At 40.7% G+C, this 13,252-nt stretch overlaps 1 protein-coding gene across 4 annotated transcripts in view; it reads right to left on the bottom strand.

Annotated features, from left to right (window-relative positions):
- Positions 1 to 13,252, bottom strand: part of LOC126092462 (protein Spindly-like) — a 148,017-nt gene that overhangs the window by 118,021 nt on the left and 16,744 nt on the right. For 3 of the 4 annotated variants that reach the window (XM_049908065.1, XM_049908066.1, XM_049908064.1), the window contains exon 3: positions 5,093 to 5,266. The exons of the other annotated variant lie outside the window; for it this stretch is intronic. In XM_049908065.1, the coding sequence (XP_049764022.1) occupies positions 5,093 to 5,266 (174 nt within the window). The remainder of the gene's footprint in view (positions 1 to 5,092; positions 5,267 to 13,252) is intronic. 4 annotated transcript variants of the gene reach the window in all.

Raw genomic sequence — 13,252 nt, 5'->3', positions numbered from 1 at the left:
GATACCTCAGGACATGTCCTACCAGCCGATCCCTTCTTCTAGTCAAGTTGTGCCACAAACTTCTCTTCTCCCTAATCCTATTCAATACCTCCTTATTAGTTACGTGATCTACCTACCTAATCTTCAACATTCTTCTGTAGCACCACATTTCGAAAGCTTCTATTCTCTTCTTGTCCAAACTATTTACCGTCCATGTTTCACTTCCATACATGGCTACACTCCATACAAATACTTTCAGAAATGACTTCCTGACACTTAAATCAATACTCGATGTTAACAAATTTCCCTTCTTCAGAAAGCCTTTCCGTGCCATTGCCAGTCTACATTTTATATCCTCTCTACTTCGGCCATCATCAGTTATTTTGCTCCCCAAATAGCAAAACTCCTTTACTGCTTTAAGTGTCTCATTTCGTAATCTAATTCCCTCAGCATCACCTGAGTTAATTCGACTACATTCCATTATCCTTGTTTTGCTTTTGTTGATGTTCATCTTATATCCTCCTTTCAAGACACTGTCCATTCTGTTCAACTGCTCTTCCAAGTCCTTTGCTGTCTCTGACAGAATTACACTATCATCGGCAAACCTCAAAGTTTTTATTTCTTCTCCCTGGATTTTAATACCTACTGCGATTTTTTTCTTTTGTTTCCTTTACTGCTTGCTCAATATACAGATTGAATAACACCGGGGAGAGGCTACAACCCTGTCTTACTCCCTTCCCAACCACTGCTTCCCTTTCATGTCCCTCGACTCTTATAACTCCCATCTCGTTTCTGTACAAATTGTAAATTTTTCTCTAAGTCTACAAATGCTAGAAACGTAGGTTTGCCTTTCCTTAATCTTTCTTCTAAGATAAGTCGTAAGGTCAGTATTCCCTCACGTGTTCCAACATTTCTACAGAATCCAAACTGATCTTCAACGAGGTTGGCTTCTATCAGTTTTTCCATTCGTCTGTAAATAATTCGTGTTAGTATTTTGCAGCTGTGACTTATTAAACTGATAGTTCGGTAATTTTCACATCTGTCAACACCTGCTTTCTTTGGGATTGGAATTATTATATTCTTCTTGAAGTCTGAGGGTATTTCGCCTGTCTCATACATTTTGCTCACCAGATGGAAGAGTTTTGTCAGGACTGGCACTCCCAAGGCCGTCAGTAGTTCTAATGGAATGTTGTCTACTCCCGGGGCCTTGTTTCGACTCAGGTCTTTCAGTGCTCTGTCAAACTCTTCACGCAGTATCGTATCTCCCATTTCATCTTCATCTACATCCTCTTCCATTTCCATAATATTGTCCTCAAGTACATCGCCCTTGTATAGACCCTCTATATACTCCTTCCACCTTTCTGCTTTTCCCACTTTGCTTAGAACCGGGTTTCCATCTGAGCTCTTGATATTCATGCAAGTGGCTCTCTTTTCTCCAAAGGTCTCTTTCATTTTCCTGTAGGCAGTATCTATCTTACCTCTAGTCAGATAAGCCTCCACATCCTTACATTTGTCCTCTAGCCATGCCTGCTTAGCCATTTTGCACTTCCTGTCAATCTCATTTTTGAGACATTTGTATTCCTTTTTGCCTGCTTCATTTACTGCATTTTTATATTTTCTCCTTTCATCAATTAAATTCAATATTTCTTCTGCTACCCAAGGGTTTCTGCTAGCCCTCGTCTTTTTACCTATTTGATCCACTGCTGGCTTCACTATTTAATCCCTCAAAGCTACCCATTCTTCTTCTACTGTATTTCTTTCCCCCATTCCTGTCAATTGTCCCCTTATGCTCTCTCTGAAACTCGACAACCTCTGGTTCTTTCAGTTTATCCAGGTCCCATCTCCTTAAATTCCCACCTTTTTGCAATTTCTTCAGTTTTAATCTACAGTTCATAACCAATAGATTGTGGTCAGAGTCCACATCTGCCCCTGGAAATGTCCTACAATTTAAAACCTGGTTCCTAAATCTCTGTCTTACCATTATATAATCTATCTGATTCCTTTTAGTATCTCCAGGTTTCTTCCATGTATACAACCTTCTTTTATGATTCTTGAACCAAGTGTTAGCTATGATTAAGTTATGCTCAGTGCAAAATTCTAACAGACGGCTTCCTCTTTCATTTCTTAGCCCCAATCCATATTCACCTACTGTTTCCTTCTCTCCCATTTCCTACTGTTGAATAGCAGTCACCCATCACTACTAAATTTTCGTCTCCCTTCACTACCTGAAACTACTGTAACTGAAATAAAGGAAAAAAACAGGGCATTTTGATAGTAGGCCTAAGTTACAAAGTGATCTCAATGGGATTAATAGCAGTGCCAGTAGCTACAAGTGTCGAGTAATGGAACTGTGGTTCTCCAGTACTACACTTGAGCAAGTAAACATGTTTTGACAACGTTGACTAGAAAACATTCTTTGAAACTGTAAAGGTAAATAAGATTAAATACAAGGAGCAAAAGGTTGTCTGCAACTTTCACCGACACCCAACAAACTCGCCCGATTTTGCACTGTGTTGGTTGTTGAATGCCGAAACGTAATATGAATATAGTCTAGGTATGCAAAACATAACACACTGTGCCAGACTGGTATACGAAAGTTTTCATGCCAGGATATCTGTGCACACACAGGCCATGAGAGAGGGCATACTGGAACTTATATAGTATGATGGTTTCAGTGTGCTGTCCCAATGCAGTGATCCAACTCCTGTAAGACCACTCACTGGTTCATACAGGTTAAATCGTTCAGAAATGGTTTGCACAACATACTGACATCGACCTGATTTTCTGCCTTGTTTGAGCACCGCACTTTACTTCCACTGAAAACCTGTGAGCCAAAATGAACTTCCACTTGCCAATACTGACCCCTGGAACTAGTGCCGGATACATGGGCAAGTCTTGCTGATGAAGAGATATTTCCAGAGGCTGACTGCCTCCACGTTTCATCAAATGAGGCAAATAACTGATGCCAATGTGGGTGGCTCTCATGTTAGCCTAATCCCTGGTGTTAAACTTACCCCGTCCCAAATGGTTAAAATGGTTCTAAGCAATATGGGAGTTAACATCTGAGGTCACCAGTCCCCTAGAGTTAGAATTTTTTAAACCTAAGGACATCACACACATCCATGCCCGAGGCAGGATTTGAACCTGCGACCGCAGCAGCAGCGCAGTTCTGGACTGAAGCGCCTAGAATCGCTCGTCCACAGCGACCGGCTACTCCATCCCACATTACTCCACTCTATACAGCAACATTTGATACACTTGTAGTTTTGTTAACTGGAAATTTACGGGACATCATTGTACTTAACATTTTGTTTACTGAATTCATGTTACTGAACACTTGATAAATGTAAATTTGGAAACATTGAGACAAATCAATTTGAACAGAAATAGTGTCCTAATATGGGACAATCAGAAAGAAACAACATCAATCAATGTAACACCAGATTAACTCTGAAGTAATAACACTCTCCTCCTTAGCCTCTCTCCAACATTTCCTGCATTTGTTGTACAAAAGAAGTGCACTCAGGATACATAAAAGTTCTTTTTCGAGTTAACTTTCTTCTGAAGAACAAGGACAGCATTCCATGAACTGTTCCATTTCTACATGTTAGTCTTCAGACAAACAACCTCTGCAGAATATGCATTCAGAGTCAAAACTCCCAGTGTATTGCAAAGTCACTGTCTCAGCCACATGCCTGTTACATGTGGAGAGTCCCATTTTTCAGAAGCCTTTTAGAGCAATTCCCATTGTTACTGCTCTCATACAGGCCACACCAAAGAACTGCACAATAACAAATGTTCCTACTTGACCTGAGTCATTTTCACACCATATTTCTATTTCTTGGGGATCATCTGTTGTAAACAGTCACACGAATTTAACGCAAAAGGCTATATTTTATGCGTAAAAGGGGGTGATAATGGTCTTACTGCCACTGCTCTATGTTTTCGGTGCTATGTGAACTAAGATCTTTTTAGTCAGAATCTAGCTGTCTTACATTTGCATTTTCCACCCACCTCAGCAAAACTATTAACACTTACACGTGTCATTGAAACAGAAACAACACTACTTGCATGGAGAGTGGAGCTATGTGAGACATGAAAAGGGAGATTGATAAAGCCACCAACATTATGCACCCTACGTTTTCAGCAAAACTTTTACAATCATAATCAATGTCACAACTCACCCCAGGCCCTAAGAGATTGGCGACACATTTCAACATTGTCAAACTTTACCAGAGCTATACTCACAGACCTGGCTGGTTCTGAATGTCAAAGCGCACAACCAACAGAATCATTTCATATACTAATCGTGTGTCAGTAGCGCACACGATCTCATGCCTTCAGTCAATACCCTTTGGCAGTTCGTCTTTCTCCCACCTGTAATTAACCGAGTTGAGAAAATAGCAGGCTTCTAATAGTCACGCTGTCAGCAGTGTGCACTGTTGAGCAACCCATCCTAATTTGTTCACCATAAAGCAATCCATTAATGATTTTTCCACGACTGAGTATTGGACGTGTGACGCTGAAAAACATGGTGTAGTTCAACCTGCTTGCACAGTACGCAGCTCTCAATTTTTGGGGTAGGTGATGACACCACATTAGCATTCCTAGATGCCTCACTATGTTACCTAAAAGCAGGATATTGATGGTAGGCAATGAGAACCTCAAACTCCACTTTGTTTAATTTTACAGAAGAAGCAGAAACAGTTTGTTAAAAACATTTTAAAGTGATACAAAAAGTTGCTACATGTGTAACTATATAGTAGAAGCCTAGTTATTGACAGATTGGAGAATTCCAAGCACATTCAAATCTTTTTGGTAACAGAGTTACTGGTTACTGTATTTACAAAGCTTTCACAGACTAGTGGAGTTATGAGAATTTCCTTGATACTATCAATATGCAAATTTCAACCTCTTTGGTTCTTACGATGTTTCATACCTTATCATTCGAAAGTTCATTATAAAGCTGGATGCCAGGACAGGGATATCAACTATCATCATTCCAGACTCACTCCAGTTTGCTACCCACTGCACCACTTTGCTCAAGAGTGAGAAAAGTGTTGGAAAAGGGTACCATTACGTAGGCTACTGGGTTGAAACATCAGGCACTCACCTCTTCATTCAGTTCAGCTAGTTCTGTCTCGTGTACCTTCTCAGTGCTTGCTTGCAGTTTATCTTGCTCCTCATTTCCCACCTCCAGAGATGTAATAACATTCTGTATTCCTTCATTCTCATTTTCTAAATTGGATAACTGTAAACGTAGTCTGTCAATTTCATGCTGTTGTTCCTGTACCATTAACAGAAATTAAAAATATATTAAAACAACAAGACATTAAAAAAAAAACCATGCTGGCGAAGTTCAGAAGTCAATGATTTTGAAAAGAAAGTAGGTTAATGGCCTCCAATGTAGTCTTCATTTCACACAATGAAATACGAATTCACTAACTCTTCCTTCCTTCACTAAAGACGAAGATTTCACCCCCCCCCCCCCCCCCGTCCCCCCCGTCCCCTCAGAAAATCAAGTGGCTTTATAAGCCTTCCACAAACACAAATGGCGTGGAATGGTTAGTACGTCAAAGTGGACCCAACCCTGAAATCCTGGCTGTAATTTCAGTTGCAGAATTGGTAAAACTAAACTCTCTGTTTTTAGGTTTAACTTGCTTTAATTTAATTTTGCGCACTGAAGCTTGTACAATTATGATAATATTTAACATTCTAAAGCTTATAAAGTCTAATAATTTTCATTCATAAAGTTACATATATAAAAGGCAAGCTCCAACGACTATTTTCCGAATTTTGAAATACTCATACACACTACACTCTATGTCTGCCAATTGTGTAAAATTAAATTTCCATAGTAACATATTTCAAGCCAAAAGTGTCACAACAACACTGAACAACAAAGTTCAAATTTAACAACCATACCGAGCGAGGTGGCGCAGTGGTTAGCACACAGGACTCTCATTCAGGACAACGATGGTTCAATCCCGCGTCTGGCCATCCCGAGTTAGGTTTTCCGTGATTTCCCTAAATCGCTCCAGGCAAATGCCGGGATGGTTCCTTTGAAAGGGCGCGGCCTACTTCCTTCCCCGTCCTTCCGTAATCCGATGAGACCGATGACCTCGCTGTCTGGTCTCCTCCCCAACAACAACCCAACCCAACAACCATATGATCACATCATCCAAAGATATTACTAACGAATGACATTCTTTTACACATCGCTTATTTCGTTGGAGCCACTTGGAGCTCTGAGATACAGCAATCTAAAGGCGCCCTGACACATTCAATAATAATGTTGAACCATCAATATATTGACCGCATGACAGCGCCTATTAAGGTATTGTTAATATAGATGAGACATGAAAACTTGTAGGAGACAGGCGACCATGGTCATATTATCCTGTTGTACTTTATTGGAGCTGAATAGGACAGTTCAGTGAAGTCTCACAGCCTGTCAAAAAATGACATTAATAATCAAATTTATCATGTGACATGTTTCAGATTTATTTCCATAATCAGATATCCAAGTGCACAGTGGGTGACAGGATAGGAGCGATTCTAGATGAATATGTAACACAAGTTGAGTGCTCACTAGCATGTCAGCTAATATTACATATACAGTTACAGGGTCTATATGGGGACAAGGAAAAAAAATTCCTGGATTTTTCCCTGATCTCCCGGTTAAAAAATACACTTTCTCCTGGATGAAAATACACTTTTTCAGTATTAAGTGATAGTATACTTTTCATCAAAACTGTAAAACTTATCAATCCATTGAATCGTTATGGTTTTATACACCGGTGTAGAGTTTCCCAGCACTTTTGGAATTAAACTGGGGCAGGGGGGGATGGGAGATGTGGGGGGGGGGGGGGGGGGGGGGGTTATCTGTGTTGTGCGGCAACATGTACACTGCATGTTTTCGTACTGCGAAAGTATAAATTCAAATTCCACCAAACACCGTGTGTCACTTTCCGAAGCATCGAAATCAAGATTGCGATCCAACTCTGTAAGCCAGACATAGCTCAAGTCATGTGATCTCGCCAGCCGATGACAGCGGATATTCATAGCAGAGGATACCTGACACTCAGCCAATAGCAGCAACATCACTATTGAGTAGCGCGATTACACAAACAGGAAATGTTAATGGTTTAAATTAATATACATAATGTTGCTACAAGAAAAGCAAAGCTTTCACTTATGATATTGGTCTCCGAGATTAATAAGCTACAACAGAAGGTAAGCTTTCACATATTATAATGATATTCTTTGCCCATGTTACACCTTACGATACATCACACAAATGTGCCAGTAAAATTTTTAATAACGACATAAATGTCTTATCATCTGGGCTCGAAATTCTACTAAACGGTCATCCTCAACAAGCTGATTTTTAAATGGGAGTCAAACGCTCTGTGATTTAAGAAATTCACCATACATTCTCGCACATAGTTCATTTTGCGTAAAAGGAAACTTGCTTTGAAAGTAACGCTCTTCAAACCACCATTCGAAATATTTTCCCAAGAACTGTGGAAATAGGTTCATTTCAGCAGTTGCCAGAGCGGGCCAGATAGCAGGCGTCATCGCGCTTGCGCAGTTACAATGACGCAGGAAGCCTGTATCTTTGTACATGTAAAACATTAAAATATCTTACATTATTTCATAAAAGAAACAAGATATCAGAGGATATTTCAAGAGCATCAAAATTTCGTGAACCATACTAAAATCCAAAATTTGGCATAAGTGCTTATTCGTATGTCCAGATTCGGATGCAAACTTTCTTGGAGTACCAGTACTGTATTATCTCATGTTTGGTTCTTTATTATGGCATAATGCTATACGCACTAGAAGATGTTAATGTGAACTTCAAAGCAGCAAACAGTTTAAACTATCCAATAGTGTAGAATTAAACACTTAGTTTCAAATAAATTGACTGCCTCTGCGAAAAAAATTAATAAAACCCAAATTTCTTTAGCAAACCGACAGAAATTACTTCATTGTTCTGCAAGGCAATTAATGCTTACCTGTCAGAAAGGTGGAAATAAAATGAAATCTGTAACTAACAACATATTTTAGCCTTCCATAATTATGTGAATGTATTTTAATTCACTTCATAGCTCCCCACCACAGAAATCCGTTTTGTTTTTGTTTGACGTGTGACAAATAATCGAAGAGGAAACAGCAAAATCACTACACGTAAACACGGGTTGCGTGGAGACTACCCACCTCCACATTACAACTCAGTCTGCTCTATGTATCAGTCCCATATCTACTATATTTCCGAAGCAGGGTAATACTAGATAGTGGCGCCCCCCCCCCCCCCCTTTTCCATCGACTGTTTGAGGTAGGACACCAAAAATTTAAAGAAATCTACTTAACTGGGCATTTACGGAGAAAGAAGAAAACAGTGTCCGTACAGTAGTTGTTTCCTGTTTCTTTGTCCGTCATCCCGCCCACACAGAGCAACATTTTTACATCTGTTTAATTATTAGGCTCTATTCATTTTTCTAGTTCCACGTAAGATGCATTGATTTGGAGCCCTTTCTGACTGGCCCGCCTGCATGTTATGAACTACCAAATACCATAAGTCGGGCCAGGAGCTGTAATTCTTCCAAACGTCATCTGTAGAGACCAGATTATATGCATCATAAAAACCTTAAAATATACATGCAAATATGAATTGCAAATATGAATTACAAATGCTTAAAAATGCATGAAAAAAGTTGAAATATGCAAGATCAAATATAAAAAACATGGTAGTTACTGTGTGCACTATATCTCTAAGTCGAACTTGTGCATACCAATTACGAGGAAGAGTGCTGGCCACGCGAAAAATTGGTACATTTAGAACACTGATATTTTCTGCATACTTTGTGGCAGAGGTTGGGAAGGGGGTCTTTCTGGAATTATTTTCTAAAAATTTGGAAAATGGGGATGTATACTGTGTTTCAAGAATTGTTCCTCCTTTGCTATTGTCGGAAACATGTGGATGTGATGGGTGTGAGTCGCAGCAAAACAATCAATATGTACAGACCAGCATTGAGATATATCGCACACAGCGGGGCACACTTAGAAACTCTGTAATATTTTATTTAAAAAACAACACACAACTAGGAATTTTTTGAACAGCAATGAAATTAATTATCACTTACAATTTATTTTACATTCTTTCTACTATCGTAAACATAAACGACAAAGTACTGTTCGAAACGTTTGGCAGTAAGATTGTGTCTTCAATCACTCTAAACATTTTTATAATCAGGAAAGGACCATTCTACATCAAATGAGGTAACGGCAGTATTCACATTTCAGTGCTATGTTGCCACTTATTGTTTCTGGTAAAAGTTCACCCATCCCATTAATAAAACTATGAATTTGCCGAAACGGTTCAAAGCCTGGGTTATTGTTTAAAATGTTTTCAAACTTTTCCTTATGTTTTCTTGGGAATACCTCTGGTAATGAAGAGTTCACTAGAATAATTTTATTCATTAACTGAATAGACTCATTCAACACCAAATCTCGAGTTACAAGCTTTTCATTGCTTGTAGGTATATGGGAAAAATGAATGCCGATCACAGCAATGTTTTTTTTTAATACTGGAATCATTTAAAAGCTTCCTTGCACTGGCGAACGGTCAAAGCCTCTGCACTATCGAAGTCATTAACTACCCCTCTAATGGGCTCAAAATGTTCACTGTAAAACAACACAGCTTCGACCCACATACCCCAATAAGTTACCACTGATACAGGAGGTAAAAGCACATTTGTAGTTTTCCTTTTTAGGTTTTGATGTGAGCAGGAGCCTTTAGAAACACTTTCTTTGTGGATGAAATCAGTTTATTTACATTCACAAATGTAGAACATACTTCCTCAGCAAGGCGATGTACTCCACGAGCAAAGCATGTCGCAAAAATCAAGGTATAAAATACTCTAAGGGCTTTTCCTGCTTTGATTATATAGGGAGCAGCACCTGAAATAAACACAAATACCCTTTCATCTGCAGAAGATTTGGAAATATTTTTCTAATAACCTCATTCACAAATCTGGCAATCATAGAATGATTTACTTTTTCAAGTTCTTTGCAGGCCACTAAATAGGAAGAGGAAGACTCTTCTTTCAAAGCACCAACAATTAAATTTGCAATGTAACGGCCACAAGCATCTGTAGTTTCGTCAACTGAAATCCAGATAATACTGTCCTTGACTACACTGCGTATTTCTTCCAGGACAATTGTCAGTACATAATTTTTATGCAATGTTAATTCATCTACTATATATTTTGATTTAAACAATATTTGCACAGGAAGCCTTTGAGGATAGGGTTTGTAAGTTTGCAAAGAGGCATATGACTTGTAATGAATGCTTCACATAGATCCCTGTTGAACCGACTTTTTTGGTTACCTTTGGACAAATCCCTGCAACTGCAACTTGCTGTTATCAGAAGTTGTAGTCACAGTCCTTTCTTCTGCACTCCTGCAGTATGAAGACTTGTCTTGACATGCTGGTCTATTGAAGGTTTCTTTTTTCGGGCGGCATGGCGCACAAGCCACACACTACACATCATAAACACGTTCAACTGTGTACAAGTAAATAGAAAGCTAAACTGAAACAATGGACGTGCAACTAAAAGCTTGCATAGTTTAATTTAATTGTTGCCGATGCGTATGGTATGACAGCAGAGGGGATTAACCGGAGCGCAGGCACAGGAGCATTGACTATCTGCCTGTTCCTGTTCCCCTTCTGCAATGATTTCGCTAGGCAGTGTCCTCTTGGTTAGCGATTGCACGCAATTCTAGGTCACGGTCAATCTGTGAGACATCAAAATAGATCGAGCTAGAGACCGCCCATCTAAATTTTTAAAATAGAACAGAATGAAAATATGCATCATCACTAGTTTTTAGTTAAAATACGCAATAACCAGTAAAAGGAGCCAAATACACAAATGCATATGCAACTTGCAAATGTATATAATCCATTCCCTAATCATCAGTATCCATTTAAGTTCTACTGCAATACGGAAGTCCCTGTGGGAGCCACTGATTAGAGAAGGTTATCATCGTCATCCTCACTCAGCGGTACGATTTACCCGACAGGTTAGGGGGAACATTAGATTGTGCCCAGCTCTTTGGTCCACAAGTGGATATCAGTATCTTCAAACATACAACCATCAGAAATGGGGCGTTCTCACCAATCCAATGGCGGTGTTGCTACTTTATTCGATTTTCGATTACATTTGTCTGACACATTCCATGCTTATAAGAGGAGTTGGTAGCATAGGTAGACAGAGCAGCTTAGTGAGTCTCTGATGGTGTGCAGTAGTATGCAGTTGATGTTCCTAGTCCATCACAGACAGTTTCCGAATGGTTTCGGGGTCCACTGCAGCTTTTCCTTCCCACATGTACATTGACAAGTTGGTTGGTTGGTTGATTTAAAAGGGGAGGGACCAAACTAGAGACATACAGCACAATAACAAGAGAAAGGAAGAACCAGAAGAATGACAGAAGGGCAACCAATACTACTATGGGCAAAAAAACAGGAAACAAAAATCATAGAGAGAAGCAAGAAACAGGTAGGAGCAAAAACAAGAGAGCAGATGACCGTGGCTGGCCGACCACCAGAATAAAAAGGAAAAGCCAGCCACTCTGTGTTCTCCACTCTAATACTTTTAGGGTGAATGTTTTAATGTGCCACAAAGAGACAAAGGACATGTGCTAAAATTTATATAGAATGATAAAACCCACCATCGCATATAAAACATAAAATTAAACTAGCTGATGAGGCGATGTCAGCTAAAATTAATGGCAACGAGTCCGGTAACTGAAGAGTCCATCACAGGGCAGCCAAAGAAGGACAGCTCACCAAGATATGGACCACTGTCGGCTGGGTGCCACACTGACACTGAGGTGTGTCATCACGGCGCAGGAGGTAGCCTTGTGTCAACCAAGTATGGCCAATGCGGAGCCAGTAGAGAACCACAGAGTCCCTGCGAGAGGCCGGCATGGAAGACTGCCACACATTTGTGGTCTCCTTAATGGCACGCAGTTTGTTGTGCATGCTGAGGTTATGTCATTCGTCCCCCAAAGCTGCAAAACCTTGCGGCATAGTAGGGAACGCAGGTCAGTTGCGGAGAAGCTGATCTCCATAAGCAGTTTCTGCGTAGCCTGTTTGGCCAGCCTGTCGGCAAGTTCATTGCCTGGGATTCTGATGTGACCTGGAGCCCAAACAAACACCACTGAACAACCAGACCGATCCACAGCGTAGATGGACTCCTGGATGGTCATTATCAGACGATAATGAGGGTAGCACTGGTTGAGAGCTTATATGCTGCTCAAGGAGTCAGTACACAGAAGAAAAGCCTCCCCACGCCACGAACGGATGTGCTCAAGAGCAAGAGCTATAGCCACCAGCTCAGCAGTGAAAACACTGCAGCCATCAGGCAAGGAATGTTGTTCAATATGTCCTCCATGGACACAAGCAAAGCCGACGTGAGCATCTACCATCGAGCTGTCGGTGTAAACCACTTCATGGCCTCGATACTTGTCAAAAATTGAGAGGAAGTGGCAGCGGAGGGCCGCAGGGTTAACTGAGTTCTTAGGGCCATGTGAAAGGTCTAGGCAAAGCTCTGGCCTAGATGTACACTATGGAGGTGTACATGAATGGATCTCAAGTATAGTTGGTAAAGGCAAGGACTCCAGTTCAGAAAGAAGGGATCGGACACAAACTGCAATTGGAAGCCCTGACGTGGACCGCCAATGTGGGAGATGAACTGCCATGGCTGGAAAAAGGAGATGGTGATTTGGATGTGCAGGAGAAATACAAACGTGTGCTACGTAACTGGCCAGCAGTTGTGCACACCTAACCTGAAATGAAGGCACTCCGGCTTCCACAAGGACGCTGGTCACCGGACTCGTCCTAAAAGCTCCTGTTGCTAGGCGAATGGCACATTGGTGCACTGGGTCAAGTAAATGCAGTGCTGAGGGTGTCAACGAACCGTAAACCAGACTCCCATAGTCAAGAAGAGATTGACCAAGGTCTCTGTAGAGCTGCAGCAGCGTAGAGCGATCTGCACACCACTTGGTGTTGCGCTCAGGCAGAGGAGGATATTGAGGTGCTGCCAGCACTTCTGCTTACACTGATGAAGATAAGGAAGCCAAGTCAATCGGGAGTCGAAAACCAGTCCTAAGAATCGATATGTCTCCACTACAATGAGTGGATCATCATTAAGGTAAAGTTCGGTTCTGGATGAACAGTACAACGCTGACAGAAGTGCATAACACA

Source organism: Schistocerca cancellata, chromosome 7 (genome assembly GCF_023864275.1).
Source record: "Schistocerca cancellata isolate TAMUIC-IGC-003103 chromosome 7, iqSchCanc2.1, whole genome shotgun sequence".
Classification (NCBI taxonomy): Eukaryota; Metazoa; Arthropoda; class Insecta; order Orthoptera; family Acrididae; genus Schistocerca; species Schistocerca cancellata.
This window is presented reverse-complemented; position numbering and strand designations above follow the sequence as displayed.